Source organism: Hemitrygon akajei, chromosome 26 (assembly GCF_048418815.1).
Source record: "Hemitrygon akajei chromosome 26, sHemAka1.3, whole genome shotgun sequence".
In the NCBI taxonomy this organism is placed as follows: Eukaryota; Metazoa; Chordata; class Chondrichthyes; order Myliobatiformes; family Dasyatidae; genus Hemitrygon; species Hemitrygon akajei.
Genome location: NC_133149.1, coordinates 61,441,500 through 61,469,491, shown reverse-complemented (window position 1 = coordinate 61,469,491; position 27,992 = coordinate 61,441,500). Strand labels below are relative to the sequence as shown.

Genomic DNA, 27,992 nt, shown 5'->3' with positions numbered 1-27,992 from the left:
AGTGTGAACCCACCACTGTCTCTGCAGTGTGGATCAGTGTGTGAATCCCTCACCACAGTGTGAACCCACTACTGTCTCTGCAGTACGGATCAGTGTGTGAATGCCTTCCCACAGTCTGAGCAGGTGACCACCCTCCCCACAGTGTGAACCCACCACTGTCTCTGCAGTGTGGATCAGTGTGTGAATGCCTTCGCACAGTCTGAGCAGGTGACCACCCTCCCCACAGTGTGAACCCACCACTGTCTCTGCAGTGTGGATCAGTGTGTGAATGCCTTCCCACAGTCTGAGCAGGTCAACGTCCTCTCACTGCTGAAAACAGTCTGGTCTTTTGTTAGCCGAGATGAATGTATGCATTAATTCCCACCGTCAGAGCAGATGAACAGCTTCTATACAGTGTGAACTCGCTGATGTTCGCTCAGTAATGTCTGAGTGAATTCCTTCCCGTCTGAGCAGTTGATGTTCAGTCAGTTGAAATGTCTGAGCGAATTCATTCCCACAATCAGAACAGGTGACTGGCGTCCCCCAGTGTGAACTCGCTGATGGACTTTGAAGCCTGATGACTGAGTGAATCCCTTTCCACAATCTGAGCAGGTGAACGGTTTCTCCCCAGTGTGAATTCGGCAGTGCCTCACCAGGTTGGATGACTCAGTGAATCCCTTCCCACATTCAGAGCAGGTGAATGGCTTCTCCCCAGTGTGAATTCGGCAGTGCTTCACGAGGTGAGATGAGTCAGTGAATCCTTTCCCACATTCAGAGCATGTGAATGGCTTCTCCCCAGTGTGAATTCGGCTGTGCTTCACAAGGGAGTCTGAATCAGCGAATCCCTTCCCACATTCAGAGCAGCTGAACGGTTTCTCCCCAGTGTGAATTCGCTGATGTACTTTCAGATGAGATGACTGAGTGAACCCCTTCCCACATTCAGAGCATGTGAATGGCTTCTCCCCAGTGTGAATTCGGTAGTGCTTCACAAGGTGGGATGAGTCAGTGAATCCCTTCCCACATTCAGAGCAGCTGAATGGTTTCTCCCCAGTGTGAACACGCTGATGTACCTTCAGATGAGATGACCGAGTGAATCTTTTCCCACATTCAGAGCACGTGAATGGCTTCTCCCCAGTGTGAATTTGGCAGTGCTTCACAAGGGAGTATGACGCAGTGAATCCCTTCCCACATTCAGAGCAAGTGAATGGCCTCTCCCCAGTGTGAACTCGCTGATGCACCTTCAGATGTGATGTATGAGTGAATCCCTTCCCACATTCAGAGCAGCTGAAAGGTTTATCCCCAGTGTGAATTTGCTGATACACCTTCAGTTGAGATGACTTAGTGAATCTTTTCCCACATTCAGAGCAGCTGAACGGTTTCTCCCCAGTGTGAATTCGCTGATACACCTTCAGTTGATACGACTGAGTAAATCCCTCCCCACATTCGGAGCAAGTATATGGCTTCTCCCCAGTGTGAACTCGCTGGTGTCTTTGTAGTGTGGATGAATGAGTGAATCGCTTCCCACATTCAGAGCATGTGAATGGCTTCTCCCCGGTGTGAATTCGGTAGTGCTGCACAAGGTGGGATGAGTCAGCGAATCCCTTCCCACATTCAGAGCAGCTGAACGGTTTCTCCCCAGTGTGAACTCGCTGATGGACCTTCAGATGAGATGACCGAGTGAATCTTTTCCCACATTCAGAGCACGTGAATGGCTTCTCCCCAGTGTGAATTCGGCTGTGCTTCACAAGGGAGTCTGAATCAGCGAATCCCTTCCCACATTCAGAGCAGCTGAACGGTTTCTCTCCAGTGTGAATTCGCTGATGTACTTTCAGATGAGATGACTGAGTGAACCCCTTCCCACATTCAGAGCAGGTGAATGGCTTCTCCCCGGTGTGAATCCGGTAGTGCTGCACAAGGTGGGATGAGTCAGCGAATCCCTTCCCACATTCACAGCAGCTGAAAGGTTTCTCCCCAGTGTGAATTCGCTGATGAACCTTCAGTTGATATGACTGAGTAAATCCCTTCCCACATTCGGAGCAAGTGAATGGCTTCTCCCCAGTGTGAACTCGCTGGTGTCTCTGTAGTGTGGTTGAATGAGTGAATCTCTTCCCACAGTCTGAGCAGGTGAACAGCATCTTCTCAGTGTGAACTCGCTGGTGTTCATTCAGTTGGGATGATTGAGTGAATCCTTTCCCACATTCAGAGCAGGTGATTGGCCTCTCCCCGGTGTGAACTCACTGGTGTCACTGTGGCGTGGCTGAGTGTGTAAACGCCTTCCCACCATGTAAACAGGTTACCGTCCTCTCACTAGGGAATTTTTGGATCTATCTTTAGCATCGACAACGGAATGAATTGCTTCCCACTGTCAGAACAAGTGGAGCATCTCACTCTGGTGTGAACTTGCTGATGTATCTTCAGGCTGGATGACTGAGTAGTTCCCCTCCCTCACACAGAGCAGGTGAATTGCCTCTCCCCACTGTGAACTCACTGGTGTGTCTGTGGGTAGGCTGTGAGTGAATCCCTTCCCACACTGAGAGAAGGAGAATGATATCTCACTGCGATCAATCATCTGGCAATTCAGAATGTCAGATGTTTGAATCCATTGCACAATCAATGCAGTTGAAGAACTGATCTTCAGTGAACAAATGCTGGTGTGTTCTCAGCACCCCGGTTCCAGTGGATTTCACAGAGTTACAGCAGAAAACTTCAACTCAGACACAAAACATATTTCCAGCTGGGATGAGATAATTCATCTCCAAGAATCAAAAACAGATGTATTGTTGTTGCAAAGAAAATATTTGGCCACTCCTTATATATCCAGAAAGAGACAGCAAAGACACACTGCACAAGTGTTCTGCCATTTCAAACCTGTAAAAATATTTGAAAGGACATCAATGCGTGAAGGACAATTTTTTCAAGTGAGATTTTAGTCTGTGGTGAGAACGTAAGAAATTGGAGCACGAGAACGTCACCTGGCCCATCTCCACCAACCTGCCTTTTCCCCATCACCCTTAATTTCCCTACTTTGCAAAAATCTATCCAACTTTGTCTCCAATGCATTTACTGAGGTAGCCTCCACTGCTTCATTGGGCAGAGAAATCCACAGATTCACCACAGTTCTTCATCTCCATCCCAAATGCCCCCAATGTTAAAGTTCTAGTCCCATCTACTAGTGCAAACAACTTTCCTGCCGCAATCTTATCTATCCATTTCATCATTTTACATGTTTCTATAAGATCTCTCAATGTGAGCTCTGGCTCCATCATAATATTACCCAGTTCATCTCATGTTGAGATATACCGCAGGTGACTGTGGGAAGCGAGGGAGGAGATTGCTGAGCATCTGGCGATGATCTTTTTATCATCAATAGGGATGGGAGAAGCACCCGAGGATTGTTCAAGAAAGGGAGTAGAGGTAATCCAGGAAATTATAGACCAGTGAGTCTTGCATCAGTCGTGGGCAATTTGTTGGAGAAGATCCTAAGCGGGAGGACTTATGAGCATCAGATTAGGGGTAGTCAGCATGGCTTTGTCAAGGGCAGGTCATGCCTTACCAACCTGACTGAACTCTTTGGGGATGTAACATTGATGAAGGTAGAACATTGGATGTAGTGTACGTGGTTTTCAGTAAGACCTTTGATAAGTTTCCCCATACGAGGCTCATTGAGAAAGTAACGAGGAAGGATCCAAGGAGAGCTGCTTTGCGGATCCACAACTGGCTTGGCCACAGAAGGCAAAGAGTGGTTGTCGATGGTCTGTATTCTGCATGGAGGATGTGACCAGTGATATTCTGCAGCGATCTGTTCTGGGACCCCTCCTCTCTCTTCATTCTGACTTTTAAAAATGACCTTGATGAGGAAGTAGAAGGGTGGGTGTGTAAGTTTGTCGATGACGCAAATGTAGTGGGAACTGTGGATAGTCTGAACAGTAGAGCGTTACATCGATAGGATGTAGAACTGGACTGAGAATTGGCAGATGGAGTTCAACCTGGTGGTTCATTTTGGCAGGTCCAATTTGAAGACAGAATACAATATTAATGATAGGACCCTTGGCAGTTTGGAGGATCAGCGAGATCTTGGGATCTGTGTCAATAGTTCATGCAGAGCTGCTACGCAGCTGGACAATGTTTTTAAGAAGGCCTTCATCAGCCATGGGACTGAGTTTAAAAGCGGTGAGGTACTATTACAGATATAAAAGGCCTTCATTAGGCCCTACTTTTAGCACTGTGTTCAATTCTGATCACCTCACTACTGGAAAAAATGCTCTAAATAGGGTGCAGAGGAGATTTACAAGGATGTTGCTTGGATTGGAGAACATGCCTTATAATAATAGGTTGAGTAAACTTTGGAGTGATGGAAAATGAGAGGTGACCTGAGAGAGTTGTATAAGATGATGAGAGGCATTGATCGTCTGGATAGCCAGAGGTTTTTTCCCAGGGCTGAGCTAGCTAACATGCGGGGGCATAGTTTTAAGGTGCTTGGAAGTAGGTACAAGGGGGATACCAGAGGTAATTTTTTCGCACAGAGAGTGGTGGGTGCATGGAATGCACTGCCAGTGACGGTGGTAGAGGCGGATACAATCAGGGTCTTTTCAGACACTGTTAGGTACGTACGTGGAGCTTAGAATAATAGAGGTCTATGTGGTAGTCAAACTCTAGACAGTTTCAAGAGTAGGTTTTATGGTCAGCATGATATTGTGGGCCGAAGGGCCTGTAATATATTGCAGACTTCTGTTTCTATGTTTAGATATGAACTCCTCATCTTCTAACATGTCACGGATCAGGCATCCTGACTGACCAACAAATTTCCTGACTGTAAACACAAAGTACACTGCAGATGCTGTGGTCAAATCAAGATGTACAAAAATGCTGGATGAACTCAGCAGGTCGGGCAGCATCCGTTGAAAGAACGTTGACTGTTTCTTTCGACGGATGCTGCCCGACCTGCTGAGTTCATCCAGCTTTTCTGTACGTCTAAATTCTCTGACTGTATTCCCTCTGTATGAGAATAGGCTATTTTTGCCTTCAATCAACCTGTGTCTTGGCTCAATTTGTCCTGATTTTTGGTATCATTTCAAGCGCTGGTCATGCTCCACAACACTACAAAGTGAACTTGTTACTACATGTCGGATTCTGGACATTTTCTAATTACTGGGATCCCCTCCCACCCCCAGCTGATTGACAGTGATGAACCCATCGATGGCAATGACTATGAAGGGGTGGGCAGTAGTTATTCTCATTGGAATGGGGCACCTTTGTGATGTGCAAGCTACAAGTCACTTGTCATCAAGAACAAGGTGTTTCATATCGTTATTTACACAGAGAACTAAAGTTGGCGGGAGGATTTCTTTTTGCCATACAGTACTAATTTACATTTCCACTGACTGGAAGGTAGACTCTTCATCCAAGAGTAACTGGACACTATATTTTTGTTCCGAGTTACTGATCCTCGGATTGACATGGCTGGAGGTATTGGAGTATAAAAGTATAAACTTTAACTATGAAGTCAGTTATTTGCTATGCATGTACTCAACTTAGTAGAATGAAATCTTAGGAATGTAGAAGACAATGGTGTGTTAATGAGAGGTAGCTAAAGAACTAAAGAAATGTAGATTAGAACATTGCTCAGTTCTGAGTTTATTATTTTCTATGCATGTATCCAATTTGGTAGGAGACCGAAGTCTTAAAAATGTAGAAGACAATGGTGTGTTAATGAGAGGTAGCTAAGAGATGTAGATTAGAACATGATTAAGCCAATTGATAGGAACAAAAGGGACATGATGTACGTGCACTACGTGCAATAGGCAACTAGAGATTGCTATAAAAACTGTTGTGTCCGGGGGTCGGGGGGCAATCAGCGACTAGCTCAATGACTGTCTCAGTTTTGATTTGCAGATTAAAGTTTAACCCTTCTTGAAGAATCTTCTGTGTCTCTTGGTCATTTGTGAGGCACGAAAAACCACGGCAGAGGTCGCAGTATTTGGGCATATTCTAAGGGGACAATGCTGGTACTGTCACCCATGGCTGCCTCCTTACCCAGCAGACACCAAGAACAAGAAACCTGTCTATCCGCGATTCAAGGACCCAGCAATGCGCATGCGCCGGAGAAATGGCGGCGCCGCCAGCTCTGAATCAGCCGTTAACTCCCCGTCACTCGGGTAAATCGTGGGGCTGAGAGAGACGGAAAGGACTGGGACTGTCCTGAGGTGCAGGACCAGTGGGGACGGAGCTCATAGTAATGTTCCTTCAATCGCGGTGCAGACGCCGGTAATTAAGTTCCCACCCGCGGCCCCGCTCCTACCTGCGTCCGATCCCAGCGAGCCTCCCATCTACTGGGCGCATGCGCAATATTCGCGATCGGATGTGACGCACACGCATGCGCATTTGTTTAAACAGGATTAGAAAAAAATCTGCAGATGTGGAAATCCAAAACAACACCCACAAAATGCTGGAGGAACTCAGGGGGGCAGAAAGCAACGATGGAGGGGAGAGAACAGTCGGCGTTTCAGACAGAGACCCTTCTTCAGGACTGGAAAGGAAGGGAGGGAGAAAGAATGTGGGGTGGAGGGGAGGTGATACATCAGATTAGTCGGGCGTGAAGTAAAGAGCTGGGAAAATTGATGAAAGAGATAAAGGACTGCAGAATAATCATGATGATGTTAATAATAATAAATAAATACATTATTGATCCCGAGTGGGGAATTCTTTCGTTACAGCAGCGACATTTAGAAACACAATTAGCAGTGTGCAGACATGACTAAAAATAAACCGGGAATAATAATATGCACAATAATACTGCACCAATGCATAATAATAATGTATGAAATAAAAATGCAGAGACTGTTGATCTCTGAAGTGTGTTCTCCTGTCGCAGAAAGATGAACTGTTGAATATGCGTATTGCCGTTGATCCCAAAGATTTTCTGTAAAGGCGTCAAATGTTATGGGGAGAAGGCAGGAGAATGAGGTTGGGAAGGAAAATAAAAGATACTGTGACAGGTACACAATGAGGAAACTTTAGAGAGAGATCTGTCAAGCACAGACAAATGGGACAGACTCAGACAGGGTTTTACTTGGAAGTTTCTGGCCTTAACTTATTTTTAATTCGTCTCAGAACAATTCTCAACAAAATCTTTATTAGGTGAATCTTAAGACAGATTGTTCTATAATTTTCGCAGTCATTAATTCCAGGAATTCTTGGCAGAGCTATAAGTACAGATTTCAAGCGATCATCAAGCAATACAGCAGACTCATGTATGCCATTAAACAGTTCAAAAAGAATATCTATGCCCAGATCTTCTAGGGCTTGTAAACTGAGGTTTCCTCAAGTCCAGTGGCTTTACCACGTTTCATGCTTTTCATTGCTTTAGTTTTTTCTTCTTTGGTAATAGGTGGGCCAGAATTAGGGTGTTTAATATCTGGGGGTTCCCCTCTATTATCCTCAGACAGCTGCTCTATATACTGAATCCTCCTCCCACATACTTCATCTGGATCTGTCTGCTGATCTTATGCATTCTGTAGAGGAGGTTTTCTTAATTCCATAATTTCTTTAATTTTCTTGTCCATTTCTTTGCCGTTGTTAATATGGCCTTCTGCTTCATTGCATTTTTTTAAAAATTTATTTAATTGCGTTTTTAAGTCATTACAAGTGTGTAAAAAATGTATATATTTTTTATATATACTGCATATATATATATATATAGCTGCAGGAAAAAAGCATGAAGGAGGTGTGGGATGGGATGAAGATCATCACCGGATGTGGTGCAAAGCGGGGGGCAAACATAAGTGGAGATGTGGAGAAAGCGAACCAGCTGAACAACTTCTTCAATAGGTTCGACAGCACAATCTCACCCTCACTGCAGAACTCCACACCAGGCTTACTTCCCTCACAGGAAAATATCCACTCACAGGAGACCTGGCCCACGCCCAGGTTTACGGCTGCACAGGTGGAAGGTCAACTGAGGAAGATCTGTACCAGCAAGGCGGCTGGACCGGATGGAGTTTCCCCACGATTACTGAGGGCCTGTGCGACTGAACTGGGAGAACCACTACAGCGCATCTTCAACATGAGTCTAGATCAGAGAAGAGTACCCAGACAGTGGAAAACATCTTGTATTGTCCCGGTACCGAAGAAACCACAACCAAAGGAGTTGAATGACTTCAGACCTGTTGCCTTGACGTCGCACGTGATGAAGACCATGGAGCGGCTGATAATACAGAATCTGAGGCCACAAACCAGGCACGCCCGGGATCCGCTTCAGTTTGCGTATAAGGAGAAGGTGGGAGTGGAGGATGCTATCACGTATTTGCTGCACAAATCACTCTCTCACCTAGATGGGGTCAGTTGTGCTGTGAGGATTACATTCCTTGACTTCTCTAGTGCCTTTAACACCATCCAGCCCAAGATCTTTTTGTGATATGGTGCAACTCAAACTACCTGCGTCTCAATGTCACCAAGACCAAGGAGATGGTGGTGGACTTTAGGAGATCTAGGCCTCATATGGAGCCAGTGATCATTAATGGAGAATGTGTGGAGCAGGTTAAGACCTACAAGTATCTGGGAGTACAGTTGGACGAGAAGCTAGACTGGACTGCCAACACAGATGCCTTGTGCAGGAAGGCACAGAGTCGACTGTACTTCCTTAGAAGGTTGGCGTCATTCAATGTCTGCAGTGAGATGCTGAAGATGTTCTATAGGTCAGTTGTTGAGAGCGCCCTCTTCTTTGTGGTGGCGTGTTGGGGAGGAAGCATTAAGACGAAGGACGCCTCACGTCTTAATAAGCTGATAAGGAAGGCGGGCTCTGTCGTGGGCAAAGTACTGGAGAGTTTAACATCGGTAGCTGAGCGAAGGGCGCTGAGTAGGCTACGGTCAATTATGGAAAACCCTGAACATCCTCTACATAGCACCATCCAGAGACAGAGAAGCAGTTTCAGCGACAGGTTACTGTCGATGCAATGCTCCTCAGACAGGATGAAGAGGTCAATACTCCCCAATGCCATTAGGCTTTACAATTCAACTGCCAGGACTTAAGAACTTTTTTTAAAGCTATTATTAATGCTTTTTGAGTTAGTGATTTAGATGCATATCATATTATTACTGAGTTCAGTATTGTATGTAATGAGTTTTTGCTACAACAATTGTATGGGACATTGGAAAAAATGTTGAATTTCCCCATGGGGATGAATAAAGTATCTATCTATCTATATCCCTTCCCCCCTCCCTTAACCCCTCCCCCTAACTTCCCTATATTAAAAAAAAGAGAAAGTAAGAAAGAAAAAAAAAGAAAGAGTGCCTGGTTGTTGGAAGATCTCCACATGCTCCATGGAGTTCTTAATAACTTTAGTATATATATTTATTTCTTTCCCCAAGTAACCAATTGTTTCATCTTCAGAGCACCTATATATTTAGTCCTGTCTTTTGTAAATAAGGGCACCAAATTTTCAAAAATGTTTCATATTTATCTCTTAAATTATAAGTAATTTTCTCTAATGGAATACAGCCATAGATTTCTTTCTTCCAACAATCTATACTTAAATATGTATCTGATTTATAAGTAACTGCAATAGCCTTTTTGGCTACTGCCAGTGCAATTTTTATGAATTCTTTCTGATATTTATTTAGTTTGAGTTTCGGTTTTATCCCTTCAATATCACCTAGTAAAAGTAATATTGGATTATGAGGAAGTTGTATTCCCGTAATTTGTTCCAGTAAAAATCTTAAATTTGTCCAAAAAGGTTGAATTTTAGAACAACACCATGTCGAATGTAAAAGTGTACCAGTTTCTTGGTTACATCGGAAACACTGATCAGATAAACTTGGATTTAATTTATTTATATTTTTGGTGTAATATATAATTGATGTATAAAGTTATATTGCACTAATCTTAACTGAACATTTATTGTATTTGTCATACTATCAAGACATAGTCTTGACCAATTTGTTTCTTCAATTTTAATATTCAAATCACTTTCCCATTTTTGTCTTGACTTATGGACTCCTTGTTTAATTGCCTGTTTTTGAATCAAATTATACATACAAGATATAAATTTTTTAATATTTCCTTTTTGAATTAAAATTTCTATTTCATTAGATTTCGGCAATAACATAGTTTGACCTAGTTTTTCTCTTATATAAGCCCTTAGTTGAAAGTAACAAAAAAGAGTGTTATTTGATACTTTATATTTATTCTTTAATTGATCGAATGACATTAATATACCTCCTTCAAAACAATCTCCTATGTATCTATCCCTTTTTGAAACCAATTATATAAAAGTTGATTGTCCATTGTAAAAGGAATAAGTCTATTTTGAATTAAAGATCTCTTTGCTAATAAAGATTTTTTTGTCTCATCATCAACATTTATCTTATTCCATAAATCAATCAAATGTTTTAATATAGGAGATTTTTTCTTTTCCCGTATCCATTTAGATTCCCATTTATATATAAAATCTTCTGGTACGCTTTCTCCTATTTTATCTAGTTCTATTCTAATCCATGCCGGTTTATCTTTCTCAAAAAAAGATGCAATAAATCTAAGTTGATTTACTTTATAATAATTCTTAAAATTTGGAAGTTGTAACCCTCCTAGATCAAATTTCCATGTCAATTTTTCCAACGATATTCTTGATATCTTACCTTTCCAGAGAAACTTCCTCACATATTTGTTTAACTCTTGAAAAAACTTCTGGGGTAATTGTATTGGTATTGATTGAAATAAATATTGTAGTCTAGGGAATATATTCATTTTTGTAGTATTTACTCCACCTACTAATGTTATTGGTAATGCCATCCATTTATCAAGATCTTCCTGAATTTTTTTCAAAAGTGGTGAATAATTTAATTTGTATAAGTTTTTTATATCATTATCAACTCTTATACTTAAATATTTTATACCATTTGCCGGCCATCTAAATTGAGGTTATTAATCGACATTGACTATAGTCTCCATTAGTAAGAGGTAAAATTTCACTTTTATCCCAATTTACTTTATAACCTGATATTTTCCCATATTCTTCTAATCCATAAGATAATTTACATAATGAATGTAATGGATCTGTTAAATAAAGTAGAACATCATCAGCAAATAAATTAATCTTGTATTCTTCCTGATTAACTCTGAAACCCTTAATATCTGGGTCCATTCTTATTAATTCAGCTAATGGCTCTATTGCCAACACAAACAAAGCAGGTGATAATGGACAACCTTGCCTAGTTGATCTTGTTAACTGAAATGGTGTCAAAATTTGACCATTTGTCACTACTTTAGCTTTGGGATTAGTATTTAAGGTTTTAATCCATTTTATAAATGATGTTCCTAATCCATATTTTTCCAATACCTTAAATAAAAAATCCCATTCCAATCTATCAAATGCTTTTTCTGCATCTAAAGCAACTGCCACACTCGTTTCCTCCCTCTTTTGCGCTAAATGGATTATACTAATTAACCGGGTTACATTATCTGCCGATTGTCTATTTTTGATAAATCCTGTTTGATCCATATGCACTAATTTTGATAAGCATTTAGATAATCTATTAGATAAGATTTTTGCTATTATTTTATAATCAGTATTTAATAAAGAAATAGGTCTATATGATGCTGGCTTTAAAAGGTCTCTATCTTTTTTTGGCAATACTATTAAAGTATCTGTTGAAAAAGATTCTGGAAGTCTATGCGTTCTTTCCGCTTGATGTATTAACTCCATAAAGGGAGAAATTAATAAATCTTTAAACTTTTTATAAAATTCAGGCGGAAAACCATCTTCTCCTGGAGATTTATTACTTTGAAGTGATCCCAGAGCTTCTTCAACCTCCTTCACTGTAAAAGGCATACCTAATCCCTTCTGTTCTTCCGTATTTAATTTTGGAAGAGTTATTTGTGCTAAAAATCTTTCTATCTTAACATAATCATTTTTTGATTCTGATTTATACAACTCAGAATAAAAATTCTTAAAAGCCTCATTAATTTCTAGAGGCTTATAAGTAACTTTATTCACTTTTGTTCGGATTGCATTTATTGTTTTAGAAATCTGATCTGTTTTTAACTGGCATGCAAGGACCTTATGTGATCTTTCACCTAGTTCATAATATCTCTGTTTAGTTCTCATAATTGCTTTTTCTGTTCGATATGTCTGGAGTGTATTATATTTTAACTTCTTATTAATAAGTTGTCTTCGTTTTTCTTCTGTCATATTTCTTTGAGATTCTTTTTCTAATTTTATAATCTCTTTTTCCAATTGATCTATTTCTATCATATATTCCTTCTTAATTTTAGAAGTATAACTTATTATCTGACCTCTCAAATATGCCTTCATTGCTTCCCACAATATAAATTTATCATCAACTGAATGTAAATTTGTATCTAAAAAGAACTGAATCTGCTTTTTCATAAAATCACAAAAATCTTGACGTTTTAGTAGAATTGAGTTAAATCTCCATCTATAAATTGATTCCTCTTTATCTATCATTATCATTGTCATTATTAAAGGAGAGTGATCAGACAATATTCTTGCTTTATATTCCACATTTTTCACTCTATCTTGAATATTCGTTGATAATAGGAAAAAATCTATCCTTGAATATGTTTAATGTCTATTTGAATAAAATGAATAATCTCTTTCTTTTGGATTGATTCTTCTCCATATATCAATCAAATTTAAGTCTTTCATCAATGATAGAGTTAATTTTGCTACTTTTGATTTTGTAATAGCCTTTATTGATCTATCTAAAACTGGATCTAGACAAAAATTAAAATCTCCACCTATTAATATTTTATCATGTGCGTTAGCCAAATTCAAAAAGACCTCCTGTATAAATTTTACATCATTTTCATTTGGTGCATAAATATTCATAAGAGTACATAGTTCTGAAAAAATTTGACAATGTATAATTAAATATCTTCCTGCCGAATCAATTAATACATTTTGTATTTTAATTGGTAAATTTTTATTAACCAAAATTCCAACTCCTCTCGCCTTTGAGTTAAATGAAGCTGCAATAACATTTCCAACCCAGTCTCTTTTTAATTTCTGATGTTCTATGTCCGTTAAATGAGTTTCTTGTAGGAAAGCTATATCTATTTTCATTTTTTTAATATATGTTAAAATTCTTTTTCTTTTTACTGGTCCATTAAGCCCATTAACATTAAAACTTAAAAAATTCAATAAATTAGTCATTGTTTTTAATTATGTTACTCCAATCTATAATAATACCTGATCTTTCAACTTTCGTGGTATCCTGGGAAATCTTTTTAGAAGTCTCCATGTTGCTATGTGTGTCCCCACCAATCATCCAGGCAAAAAAATAGAAGAAAAATAGAGTATAAGGAAAAAAACAAAATACCCCCCTACTAATGTTGTGAAAGAAAAAAAACACATTACCCCCCTCTGTAATGCTTTTTGAGAGGGTGATTTTAGATGCATATCATATTTTTACTGAGTTAAGTATTGTATGTAATTAATTTTGCTACAATAAGTGTATGGGACATTGGAAAAAATGTTGAATTTCCCCATGGGGATGAATAAAGTATCTATCTATCTATCTATGATTACACACGTGAATCCCGTAGTAACCGATTCAAAGCTCCCCAGCCCCCCGCAACGTAAAAAGTATATATATAAGAAAAGAAAAAACATATTATTCTCAATAAACATTTCTAAAATTTTACTTTTCTCCCTTGTATCATCCTTAAATGTCCATCAGTTCCATTCGCTATCTCTGTCTTCGTCTTTAACCATTACGTTTATAAATCTCTACGTTTAATTAGCGAATAGATGGAAGTTTTTGTACGAACACCTCCGCATCTCGATAATCGGGAAAAAAATCTTTTTCCCGCTTCCAAAACATTTATCAGTGTTGCTGGGTGACGCATTAAAAATTTGTAACCTTTTTCCCATAAGACTTCTTTTGCTGAATTAAATTCTTTCTCTTCAAAAGGTTATAACTTATATCAGGATAAAAAAGAACTGGTTTCTCTGCTATCATCAATGGACCCTTTCTTCTTTTGGCACCTTGGGCAGCCACCCTCAAAATCTTTTCTTTATCCTGGTATCTTAAACATCTTATCAAAATTGATCACGGATTTTGATCATCTTGAGATCTTGGCCTTAAGGCTCTGTGCACCCTTTCAATCTCAATTGAAGTTTCTTCTCCCATTTCCAATTTTTTAGGGATCCATTTTTGAAAAAAAATTATTGGGTCTTCTCCTTCGGTACCTTCTTTAAGTCCAACAATTTTAATATTGTTACGTCTACTAAAATTTTCAAGCTTATCAATTTTTTCCACGAGTTGTTTTCTTTCTGATATCCAGGCATTATTATCAACTTCAATTTCCTTCATTCTTCCATCCATGTCTTCCATTTTATTTTCCAAATCTGTAATTTTCTTTTCCATTTTTTCTTGTTTCTTTGTCATTTTAGCAAACATAGCCTCCATATTTATTATTTTTTTCTTTAATTACTTTTTGGTTACTTTTAATTACTTTTAATGCATTTAATTTATGCATTATTTGCCTCAAAGTCTTTTTTATATTTTCAGAGGAATTTTCATCTCCATCTGAGTAGGCTACGATCAATTATGGAAAACCCTGAACATCCTCTACATAGCACCATCCAGAGACAGAGAAGCAGTTTCAGCGACAGGTTGCTATCGATGCAATGCTCCTCAGACAGGATGAAGAGGTCAATACTCCCCAGTGCCATTAGGCTTTACAATTCAACCGCCAGGAGTAAGATATGTTAAAGTGCCGGGGTTGATTGTATTTAATGTATTTAAGTAAACTACTTAAGAACTTTTTAAAAGCTATTATTAATGCTTTTTGAGAGAGTGATTTAGATGCATATCATATTTTTACTGAGTTAAGTATTGTATGTAATTAGTTTTGCTACAACAAGTGTATGGGACATTGGAAAAAAATGTTGAATTTCCCCATGGGGATGAATAAAGCATCTATCTATCTATCTATCTTCGTCTGATTAGGGGACGTCACGTAATGACGTAGGATCGAGACGCTGGAACCCAGCCCTCCCGTAAAAAAATCAATAAATTAATGTTTAAATGAAGAAAAATTAGTCAATATTTTCATAAGGTTACTTATAAACTACTCCGGCTTGTTTTAAGCTGTGCCTCATAAACAGAGGACGAAGAAAAATACTGCCGCGAAGACAGCTCAAGTTCGAAAAGAATCAAGGCCTACTTCTACCGAAGAACCGCGGACTCAGGTACAACACATCACTGGCGAAACAGAACAGGAAACTGCGGCAGCATCGGCCATTTCTAAAGGAAAGGATCAACGAGAACTGCGCAAGCGTAAAAGAACGAGCATGCGCAAACGAGAGCAATCAGAACAAATTTCAGTTGCGACTTCAACTGAGAGTGACTTCATTGCATTTTTGATTTAGCCTTTCTTCCTTTGCAATATTGCGCACTTGTCTGTTTAGCTCTCTGAATTGCACTTCATTATTCTTCACTAACCTTCTTTGTTCCATCAGATGTAGAATTTCTTGGGTTATCCACCCCTTGTTGGTGTGTTGTGTTTCTTGTATTTGGATTATCTCCCCTGCTGATTGTAGTATAGAATATTTAAATCTGTCCCAAATAGGTGTTGTTTCGTTTTCGTTGAGGTGTTCTTCTACAGCTGTCTTGAATTGTTGCTAAGTATGCTATCTTTTTTTTTGTTCTCCCAACACCGACTTCTCTTTTTTCCACGTTTCAGTTTCTTTAATTTTGTTTTGATGGTAGCTATTACTGGATGGTGAACTCAACAACAGTCTACTCCTGAGTAGGATTTAGAATTTGTGATATTATTTCTAAAGGGTTCATTGACGGTAATGAAATCTATTTGATTCCTTGTTCTATCTCCAGGGCTAATCCAAGTACACAATCTACGTGGATGGTTTTTATACGAAGTATTGGTGGTCACTTGGTTGTATCTGACACATCAGTCAGTAAACCTTTCTCCGTTTTCAATTTTCTCCCCTAGTCCTATAATATTATCAACCGTTTTCTGTCCAACTTTGGCGTTAAAATCTCCCATGACTAGTTTTATATCCTGAGATTTACATTGCCCTGTCGAGATCTTCATAAAACTTGTTATTATCCTCTTCGTCCCCATCATTTGTTGGTGCGTAGGCTTGGATTATGGTAATGTTAAAAGGGTTAACCCTTAATTTAACTAAAAGCAGCCGATCGGAAATCACCCAATATGGTATAAGACATTTTGATACTTTGTATTATTTCAAATTCTCGCTAAACTAAATACTGATGGAAGGGAACAACAACTACTTCACAATTCATATTGGAACCAAATGGTAGTGTAAAAATTTATGATAATATAAGTAGTTGCACTAAAATTCAAAAAGGATTTAGACAGAGATGCGTTGCCTCATTGGAATTTTAAAATATCTATAGTGAAATGATTCTCAGAGAAATAGAAGACCCAGATGGGATAAAAATTTGAGGTGTTAACATCAACAATATAAGATATGCAGACGATACCATCCTAATAGCAAGTGCTACAGAAGACCTACAAATCCTCCTAGGCAAAGTAATGCAAACAAGTGCAGATTCTGGTCTAACCATCAACTGAAAAAAAAAATGTATGGTAACATCGAAACAGCAGGATACTCCCAACGGCAAGTTGTACATCAGTAACCAAGAGGTTGAACAAAACGCCAGCTTTAATTACCTTGGTAGCTTTATATTGTTACTTGTTATTTGTTATTCAAATAACAAGCCATAGGTAACAAAGGACTTTAAGGACATCCTGAATACTAAAAAGAGGGCGTTTGAAGATGGAAATAGGGAGGAGCTGAGGACAATACAGAGGGACCTGAAAGCCAAGTTCAGGGAGGTTAAAGACAGTTATAGGAGGAAACTTGAGTGGAAACTCCAGCAGAACAACATGAGAGAGGTCTGGAGTGGGATGAGGACCATCACTGGGTTCCGGCAAACTAGCAACAGAGGAGCTGAAGGCAGTGTGGACAGGGCCAACAAACTTAACCTGTTCTTCAACAGATTTGACACTGTGGCCTCTGCCCATCCCCCACGATTCATCTGTTGTCGGCCCCCAACCAACACATACTCCACTCTCCCCTCCTACCCCTCCTCACAGCCTCCCACCCTGCTCTCATGACGACATCCCTCCCCCACCTGAAACCACCATGATGGGCTTCAGAGCTGAACAGGTGAGAAGACATCTGAAACCTCTCCACCCACAAGCAAGGCTGCAGGCCCGGATGGTGTCAGCCCCAGGGTGCTCAAAGCCTGTGCCCCCCAGCTATTTGGGGTACTACACCATGTCTTCAACCTGAGCCTGAGTCTCCAGAGGGTTCCTGTGCTGTTGAAGCCGTCCTGCCTCGTCCCTGTACCGAAGGCACCGTGCCCCAGTGGCTCCAATGACTACAGACCGGTGGCATTGGCCTCCCACATCATGAAGACCCTGGAGAGACTTGTTCTAGAGCAGCTCCGACCTATGGTTAGGCCACACTTAGACCCGCTCCAGTTTGCCTATCAGCCCCGACTAGGATTTGAGGAAGCCATCATGTACCTGCTGAACCGTGTCTACGCCCACCTGGACAAGCCGGCGAGCACTGTGATGCTCATGTCTTTTGACTTCTCCAATGCGTTCAACACCATCCGCCCTGCTCTGCTGGGTGAGAAGCTGACAGTGATGCAGGTGGATGCTTCCCTGGTGTCATGGATTATTGATTACCTGACTGGCAGACCACAGTACGTGCGCTTGCAACACTGTGTGTCAGACAGAGTGGTCAGCAGCACTGGGGCCTCCACAGGGGACTGTTCTGTCTCCCTTTCTCTTCAGCATCTACACCTCGGACTTCAACCACTGCACAGAGTCTTGCCATCTTCAGAAGTTTTCTGATGACTCTGCTATAGTTGGATGCATCAGCAAGGGAGATTAGGCTGAGTACAGGGCTACGGTGGGAAACTTTGTTACATGGTGCAAGCAGAATCATCTGCAGCTTAATGTGAAAAAGACTAAGGAGCTGGTGGTGGACCTGAGGAGGGCCAAGGCACCGGTGACCCGTTTCCATCAAAAGGGTCAGTGTGGATATGGTGGAGGAATACAAGTACCTGGGGATACGAATTGACAATAAACTGGACTGGTCAAAGAACACTGAGGTTGTCTACAAGAAGGGTCAGAGCCGTCTCTATTTCCTGAGGAGACTGAGGTCCTTTAACATCTGCCGGACGATGCTGAAGATGTTCTCCGAGTCTGTGGTGGCCAGTGCTATTATGTTTGCTGTTGTGTACTGGGGCAGCAGGCTGAGGGTAGCAGACACCAACAGAATCAGCAAACTCATTCGTAAGGCCAGTGATTTTGTGGGGGTGGAACTGGACTCTCTGACGGTGGTGTCTGAAAAGAGGATGCTGTCCAGATTGCATGCCATCTTGGACAATGTCTCCCATCCACTCCATAATGTACTGGTTAGGCACAGGAGTACATTCAGCCAGAGACTCATTTCACCGAGATGCATAGGAAGTCATTTCTTCCTGTGGCCATCAAACTTTGCAACTCCTCCCTCGGAATGTCAGCCGCTCTGAGCCAATAGGCTGGTCCTGGACTTATTTCCACTTGGCATAATTTACTTAATATTATTTCATTACTTGGGTTTTATTTTGCTATATTTCTACTCTATTCTTGGTTGGTGCAACTGTAACAAAAACCAATTTCCGTCGGGATCAATAATGTATGTCTGTCTATCTGTCTATATCACAAGATGCTGGAAGTAAAGAAGAAATAAAAAGTAGAATTGGTATTACCAAAACCAACTTCCAAAAAACGATTTTTACCAACAGACACAATTCTATGATAACACGGTTTAGGCTACTAAAATGTGACATCTGGTCAATCTTGCTGTAAGCATCAGAAACATGGACTGGAAACACCAGAACTCCAAAGAAACTTCGAAGCAACAGAAATGCGGTTTCTTAGAAGAATGCTGAAAATATCATATAGAGATAGGGTAACTAATGAGACAATGCTCCAACGTGCCCATACAAAAAGCTCTTTAATAAGAACTTTAAGTGAGTGGAAACTTAAAGTACTGCAAAATTAAATGGGACCAATTCCAAAGGGGGTGGGGTGGGTGAGTCTGGGACTTTGTGAAGGAGCCCTAACTCCATCCTCCTCATTCCTCATTCCCCTTTTCCCTTCTCACTCCCTGTGTGTGAGAGACTGTTTGCGCAGTCGCACTCCATCAACGATGTGCTCTCCCCCCCCTCAACACACTCACACTCCTCTGTACACAGCAGGCCTCACCAGCTCAGAAGATCCAAAAATCTTATACACTCCCTCCTGCACCAACTCCTTAGCCATGTGTTAAACTGTATAATCTTCCGATTCCTGGCACGTGGCACAGATGACAGTCCTGAGATCACAGCTCTGGATGAGCTGCCATTTAACTTCGCAGCTCACTCCCTGAACTCCCTTTGCAGAACCTCGTTACTCGACCAGATCATATATCAGAACCTTGCATGCAGGAGACCACATGCCATCCTGGAATCTCATTCTCACCCACAGGACGTCCTATCAGTTCCCTGAAGGAATGAATAACCTCTGACCACAGCTCGCCTCTTCTCCACCCTTCCCTCCTCAGTCTCAGAGCCAGACTAAGTGCCAGAGACCCTTCTGCTGTGACCTTCCTTTACTTGGTCATCCCCACCATCCCTGACTGTACCTAAAGTGATATCTGTGTTGTTCAGGGGGATGGACACAGGGGTAAACTGCTCTCGCTGTTTCCCACTTTACCCTTCCTGACAGTCACCCAGTTTCCTGTGCCGTGCTTCTTGGATGCAATTACCTCTCAAATGTCCTACCTATCACCCCTTCAACCTCCCGAATGATCTGGAGTTCATCCAGTTCCAGCTGCAACTCCTGAATGTGGATTGTTTGGAACTGAAGCTGGATGCCCTTCTCACAGGTGTAGTTATCAGGGACACAGGAGGGACCCCTGCCTTCCCACATCCCGCAAGAGGAGCTTTCCATTAGCCTGCCTGACATCTCCACAGTTCTGAGCAAATGAAAAGGGGGCAAAAAAAATTCTACCTTTGGCATGATTTTGCCTTCTCTGACTGAAGGCGCTCCTCACTGAAACCTAAAGAGCTAAAGCAGCGAAGTCTCCGCTCTGACTCTGTCCACTCCAACAGTGACCGCTCCACTTGCTCCTGCCTGACTTGTTCTTGATAATCAACCCTAAATACAGATTGGCCACTGCTGAAAGCTCAAAAATAACCTGCCCTGAACCACTGCCTTTAATACTCGGTCGGTGAACCTGAGTGAATTACGTCCGCTCAAGCGTCTGATCTCTCCGATTATCGATAGGTCAAAGCTTGGTAGGGCGACACAAGGATGAATGACTGATCGAAACCCATCCCACAGTCTGAGCAGGTGACCACCCTCCCCACGTGTGAACCCACCACTGTCTCTGCAGTGTGGATCAGTGTGTGAATGCCTTCCCACAGTCTGAGCAGGTGACCACCCTCCCCACAGTGTGAACCCACCACCGTCTCTGCAGTGTGGATCAGTGTGTGAATGCCTTCCCACAGTCTGAGCAGTTCAACATCCTCTCACTGCTGAAAACAGTCCGGTGTGTCGGTAGGTGAGATGAAAGTGTGAATCCCTTCTGACAATCTGAGGAAGGTGAACAGTTTCTCCCGAGTGTGAACTAACTGATGCTCCTTCAGTTGAGATGGCTGAATGAATCCCTTCCCACAGTCTGAGCAGTCGAATAACTTCTGCTCACTGTGAACCTGTTGATGTTTTTTAAATGAGATGATTGAGTGAATCCCTTTCCACATTCAGAGCAGATGAACGGCCTTTCCCCAGTGTGAACAAACCGGTGTCTCTGCAGCATGGATGACTGAGTGAATCCCTTCCCACATTCGGAGCAAGTGAATGGCCTGTCCCTCGCGTGGACTAACTGATGGGTCAGCAGAGAAGATGACTGGGAGAATCTCTTCCCACAGTCGGCCTGTCTCCAGTGTGAACTCGCTAGTGTGTCTGTAGCATGGATGACAGAGTGAATGCCTTCCCACAGTCTGAGCAGGTGAACGGCCTCTCCCCAGTGTGAAGCCGCTGGTGTTCCAGTAGGTGAGATGATCGACTGAATCTTGTCCCACATTCAGAGCAGCAGAACGGCTTCTCCCCAGTGTGAACTTGCTGGTGGGTGTCTCTGTAGCATGCATGACCGAGCGAAACCATTCCCACAATCTGAGCAGGTGGACAGCCGCTCCCCAGTGTGAATTCGTTGATGCATTTTCAAGTCAGATGACTGTGTGAATTCTTTCCCACAGTCTGAGCAGCTGAATGGCTTCTCCCCAGTGTGAATTCTGTTGTGCTTCAAAAATGTAGATGACCGAGTGAATCCCTTCCCACATTCAGAGCAGCTGAATGGTTTCTCCCCAGTGTGAACTCGCTGCTGTACCTTCAGTTGAGAAGACCAAGTGAATTTATTCCCACATTCAGAGCACGTGAAAGGCCTCTGCCTTGTGTGGACTAACTGGTGTCTCAGTAGGTGTGCTGACTGAGTGAATCCCTTCCCACAGTCGGAACAGGTGAATGGCCTCTCCCCAGTGTGAACTCACTGTTGTCTCTGTAGTGTGGATGAGCGAGTGAATCCCTTCCCACAATCTGAGCAGGTGAATGGGCTCTCCCCAGTGTGAACTCACTGTTGTCTCTGTAGTGTGGATGAGCGAGTGAATCCCTTCCCACAATCTGAGCAGGTGAATGGGCTCTCCCCAGTGTGAACTCACTGTTGTCTCTGTAGTGTGGATGAGCGAGTGAATCCCTTCCCACAGTCTAAGCACGTGAATGGCCTCTCCCCAGTGTGAACTCGCTGTTGTCTCTGTAGTGTGGATGAGCGAGTGAATCCCTTCCAATCGTCTGAGCAGGTGAACGGCATCTTCTCAGAATGAACTCACTGTTGTCTCTGTAGTGTGGATGAGCGAGTGAATCCCTTCCCACAATCTGAGCAGGTGAATGGCCTCTCCCCGTTGTGAATCCGGTAGTGCTTCACAAGGGTGGATAACTGAGTGAATCCCTTCCCACGTTCAGAGCATGTGAATGGCCACTCCCCAGTGTGAACTGACTGGTGTGTCAGTAGGTGAGATGACTGAGTGAATCCCTTCCCACAGTCTAAGCACGTGAATGGCCTCTCCCCAGTGTGAACTCGCTGTTGTCTCTGTAGTGTGGATGAGCGAGTGAATCCCTTCCAATCATCTGAGCAGGTGAACGGCATCTTCTCAGAATGAACTCGCTGGTGTTCGTTCAGTTGAGATGATTGAGTGAATCTTTTCCCACATTCAGAGCAGGTGAATGGCTGTGTGTGAACCTGCTGGTGTCACAGTTGAGTGTGTGAATGCCTTCCCACCGTCCGAGCAGATCAATATCCCCTCACTGGTGTATTTTTGGATATATCTTCAGCCTCGATGATAGATTGAATTGCTTCCCACAGTCAGAACAGGTGGAGCATCTCTCTGTGCTGTGAACTTGCTGATGTATCTTCAGGCTGGATGACAGAGTAATTCCCCTCCCACACACAGAGTGGGTGAATGGCCTCTCGCCACTGTGAACTCACTGGAGTGTCCGCGGGTAGGCTGTGAGTGTGTTCTCAGCACCCCAGTTCCAGTGGATTTCACTGAGTTACAACAGAAAACTTCATTTCAGACACAAAATACATTTCCAGCCGGCATGAGATTAACTCTTCATCTCCAAGGATCGATAACAGATGTGTTGGTCTTGCAAAGAAAGTATTTTGTCACTTCTTATATATCTGGACACAGACAGCAAAACTGACATGTTGAGATTCCCGTGCACAAGTGTTCTGCCATTTCAAACCTGTAAAAATATTTGAAAGGACATCAGTGGGTGAAGCAGAATATTTCAGGTGAGATCTTAGTCTGTCAGGAGCTCTGGCATCACAATGTTATGAAGTTCATCTCACGTTGGAGCTGAAGGGCTTGTACTGTGCTATAAACTTCTATGCACAGCTACAAACTCCTCATCTTCTGACAAGGTTTCTATCAGGCATCCTGACTAACCAACAAATTCTCTGCCTGTATTCCCGTCTGTATGAGAATAGGGGATTTCTGCCCTCAATTAACTTGTGAGTTGCCTCAATTTGACTCTGTCCATTTGATGTTATTTCAAGTTCTTGTCACGTCCCACAGCACTACAAAGAGCACTTGTTATTACATGTCTGATCCTGTCGATTTTCTAATGACTTTGATCCCCTCCCAACAAGCGCTTGACAGTGATGAACCCATCGATGGCAATGCCAACGAACATGAAGGGGATGGTAGTGGTTATTCTCATTGGAATGTGGTAATTTTGCGATGTGAAAGCCACAAGTCTCTTGTCATCGATGACAGAGGTGTTTCATACCGTTATTTACCCAGAGAGAACTAAAGCTGATGGAAGGATTTTTTTTTGCCAAACAGCTCTAATTGACATTTTCACTGACTAGAAGGTAGACACTTCATCGGAGATTAACTGGGAAATATACTTTTGTTCCGGGTCCCTAATGCTTGAATTCACATCGCTGGAGTTCGGCAGTGTTTGGGGGATACATCCGCTCCAATTTCCTCTGACTGTACGAGGACAACGTCGATAGTGCTCCGCATGGCTGCCTCTTTACCCAGAAGCCCCCACGAACTAAAAACCGATCTATCCGCCATCCAGGGAGCACCAGCGAAGGCGAGGCGCATGCGCCACAGAGATCGCGGCCGCGCCACAACAGTCACCAGCCGAAATCTCTCTGGGGCTGAAAAAGACGGAAAAGACCGTGATCTGCCCAGGGGTGCACGAGTAGTGCGGGCCGGGCTCACAGTAATTGTTCTTCAATCGCGGTTCAAACGCTGATGATTAATGCCCATCCGGAGCCGCCTCTTACCCGCGCCGAACCTCGTGAGCCTCTCGTCTACTGAGCGCATGCGCGATATCCGGGATCAGCTCAGTCCTCTACGCATGCGCATCAGATTCCGCGTTGCAATTTCTATCATTTTGGCAGCATCATTGAAAAACACACCAAGAAGTGTGCACACTTAACTCAAAATCAAATGTAGAATGAATAATAATGTACCAATTTTCAATAATAATATAGGAAATATTAAAGCAGAGACTATGATGTCTGAACTGTTGTATACGCTTATTCTGTAACAATCCTTCTGACAGCAGAGTTTATTCAAACAGATGATCCGCTGCTTGTTCAGTAGGTCATGCAAAGGATGTGCCAGATTGTCCATAATGAATAGCAGTATGTTTCCTGACCTGCGCTCCACCACGTCAACCTTTTTGATGAGTTTGTTCAGTCTTTTTCCATCACCAAGTACCAATGCTGCTCCACCAACATAAAGCAGCAAAGAAGACGGCACTCTCTGCAACTGACTGGTAAAAGATCTCCAACATCCTGCTGCAGACAGTCCTCTGCGCTCCGACTCCCGCCCGTCTCTCATGCACCCAACTACCGCAGAGTCATCAGAGAACTTCTGCAAGTGGTCAGACTCAGAGTGGTACGTAAAGTCTGAGGTGTACAGTGTGAACAGAAACGGAGACAGGACAGTCCCTTGTGGGGCTCCAGTGACACTCACCTCCACCTCAGGCAGAGAACCACCCAGCGGTACAAACTGGGAGTCCATCTGTCAGGTAGTCAGTGATCCAGGAGAGAGGGGATTTGTCTACGCCCATCCTTTGCAGCTTCTTGCTCAGAACGTGATTGGGTTGTAATGAAGGCGGAAGAGAAATCAAAAAAATGTGGTGCTCACAATGCCACCAGCATTGTCCAGGTGTGAGCAAGCTCGCTTCAACAGGTAGATGGTGGCATCATCCGCTCCCACAAGAAGCTGCTTGGCTAACCGGAGAGGGTCCGATGAAGATCTCAACTGCGGCCCAGCACCGGCCACTCCAGCCCCTTCATCGCATGAGATGTTAGGGCAATTGGTCTGTAGTCATAAAGACCCGATTTAGTCGCCTCCTTGGGTAGAGGAACTAAGCAAGAAGTCTTCCACGGCACCAGTATCTTTTCCAGACTCAGACTCAAATTGTAAAGGTGCTACAAAATACCAGACCGGTGGCTCGCACTGCCCTTCAGTACCCTGGGGCTGGTACCGTCTGGGCCAGCAGTCTCTAGTCTCTCCAGCTGTCCGTTCAACCTGCCTCGACGGCAGGGAGGGTGTGTGGTCTTGGCCAGTGGGACAGTGGACAGCAGTAGGTCCCCTGCTGAACCTGCTGAGAAAAACAAATCCACTTCATTGGCCCTGTCCAGGCAAGCCTCCGATCTTCCTTTCTTTAACCTTGAAGCCGGTGACCTGCTTCGTAGCCGACTACACGCCCGCTATGCTACCCTACTGGAGCTTGTACTCCAGCTTCCTCTTGTAGGGACCTTCAAACCTACCTCAGCCCTGCCCTCCGTTCGCCCCGTTCTCGCCTCAGTGCTTGTCTTGTCTCCACACCTGGAGGCTCTCTTCTCCTTATTCAGAGGGTCTTTCGGGTCGCTGGTGATCCGGGGCTTGTGGCTGAGGAAGCAACATATACAGCCCTGGCTGGCAAGATGGCGTTCTCGCAGAATTTGATGCGGCCCAGGGGGCTTCCCTTGGGAACATTACAAGAAGAGCATTTTTAGTTTTGGGTGCCTGTGTTCTCACCACTCTAGCAATATGGGTCTGTTGGATCATGCGATGTATCTTTCTCGGTAACCCCCCGCCTCCGCTGTTCCAAAGCCTTCAGCTGATTTTAGCTTACACGATTTAATCACGTCTAAGCATTCTGTTCTGCCTGTTGCTTGATCATATATGAAGTACAATTATTACGATGCGAGAACCCTTTTTTTTTTACAGATGGATCAAAGGTTAATTTAACCGGAAAATTTGCTGTGGTTGTTTATGTGCCCGGATGATAGGTAACGATGAGGAAATGACTTACTGACCATTCACTGGCAGTCACAGCGGAACTGGTGGCCATCATCTTGGGCTGACAGAAGGTGGAGGAAAGTTTGTGCTGACGTGTGGCGATGTGAATGGGAAGCTGTATTGAAATGGCCGTCAGGAGATCCCGCCTGTGTTGGACAGAGGATAGGACCACGCCAAAGTGGTCTGTACGTCTCCCTTGGCAGCCCGTCCCACACCACTGATCTCCCTCCTGGTACTTTTCCTTGCTGCCGAACAATTGCCACTCATCCGCCCCTACACCTCCTCTCTCTCTCATTACCATTCAGGGAGTGTTTACACGTGAGGCCGCACTTCACCAGCGAGTGTGTTTGTGTCACGTACTGTATGCAGTGCTGCCGGTGGAGCCTGCAGCGAAGATGCAGCGAGATTATATTGGCGAGATGCAGCGAAGATCGGGAGGTCGCTCCACAAACACTTTCAGTCTGTTAGCCAGGAAAAGCGGTGAGTTCCCACTTCTGAAAGCGTATATGTTTCCACATGTAATTGGCAAAGATGCTTTGGATATCTAAAACAGCTTTCAAATTGAGGAAACAGCCTTGAGGTGTATTTTGTTCCAAATAAAAAACATCACGATTGAGGGAAGTAACCTTTCTTTCCTGTGACCAGAAACAAGTTGTTATTTGAGACCAATACTGAGCTGAGCTGCACACACTGAATAAGTCCTGTGAATTTGGAGATTTGACAGACTTACCAGATGGGGACAAAACAGTCTGTGGAACCACAGATAATAGGCTCAGAGACAGACAGCTCCGTGAGGAGAATGACTTGACGTTGCCAAAGGCTGTGGATATGTGTTGGACTGTGACAAGGAACGGGAAATCCCAAACGCAGGACACCGGCACGGAGATAGAGTCGGGATGCAGACGAGGGCGTGAGCGTGGCTGGGGCTGAACGGCAAACAGGAGGGTGAACGGAAAAGCAGCAGGCAGGCAAAACTTACCTTGACACAGGGCGTTGCTGGAGCTGAAGGGCAAACAGGAGACAGGCGGCAGGCAAAACTTAGCTTGACGGGAAGAGACAGAGTTACACGGGTAAACCTCGGCACTGAAGTAAAACTTAGAATGCACAATCCGAGGCGGCTGGGAACGTGAATTACCACACTGGCTGACACAGCGACCTGGCGATGAGCGGATGCAAAGCCGGGGTATTTACGCTGCAGGTTTAGATGAGAATCAGGTGTGTCGCAACAAGGGGAATTAGGAGAATATGGGGGATTAACGGTTGGGACCGTGACACGGACAGCAGAGAGCACACGAGCACAAGCTGGGGAACTGCACAGGCCGAGGTGACAGTGCATACTATGAAAAAGGGGGGAGGCGGGCAGAACTCATGTTGTTACCCAAAGCAACAGAAAAGCAAAGAAATAAGGGCAGAATTAAGACGGCACCAAGTGGCTGCAAAAACGGCCTAATTCTTGCCTTTAATATCTCATTTTTCCCTTTTCAGGGTTGGTCGGGTTCTATCGAGGCTCTGAGCTGCCAGTGGCATTCGCAACCTATTTTCTTTTACGGTGGATGGGTTCCAGTTCCGGGTGCTCTTTGGCCGACCGGTTTTTGACATTCGCCAGGCCCGCCTCCGGGGTGCGGACCTGTGGATGCCTGATTTCAGGCTGGTGTTGCCGACAGTGGCGTCGCAGGATAGGGAACATCGTGGATCTCGCTGCGGCACACTTTTAATAGGATAACAGCGACTGTCAGTCTCCCCTTTTGCTGTGAAAATGAGTGATATTGCTCGTGAGAGAGGGAGCCTTTGACACGTCGAGCTGTCGGGTAAACAACAGTTTTTGTTGACTGCAGATGTTGTCTTTTCCATAGATGCCGCTGGAACTGCTGAGATCCTCCAGCATTCTCTGTGTGTTGCTATGGTCTCTCTCTGGCGTTTCCTGTTGCTTGGTGGTGGGGGGCGCTGACATTCTCTGTGTGTTGCTGTGGTCTCTCTCTGGTGTCTCCTGTTTCTTGGTGGTGGGGGGCGCTGACATTCTCTGTGTGTTGCTTTGGTCTCTCTCTGGTGTTTCCTGTTGCTTGGTGGTGGTGGGCGCTGACATTCTGTGTGTGTTG

At 43.4% G+C, this 27,992-nt stretch overlaps 1 protein-coding gene across 1 annotated transcript in view; it reads right to left on the bottom strand.

Moving 5' to 3' along the window:
- Positions 1-429: 429 nt before the first annotated feature.
- LOC140716731 (uncharacterized) overlaps positions 430-27,992 on the bottom strand; it is a 343,916-nt gene continuing 316,353 nt past the window's right edge. Inside the window, 7 exon segments of the mRNA XM_073029541.1 lie at positions 430-2,059; positions 2,144-2,196; positions 21,220-21,566; positions 24,754-24,930; positions 25,383-25,579; positions 26,876-26,938; positions 27,445-27,604. Of these exon segments, the coding sequence (XP_072885642.1) occupies positions 465-2,059; positions 2,144-2,196; positions 21,220-21,566; positions 24,754-24,930; positions 25,383-25,579; positions 26,876-26,938; positions 27,445-27,604 (2,592 nt within the window). The 3' untranslated portion in view covers positions 430-464.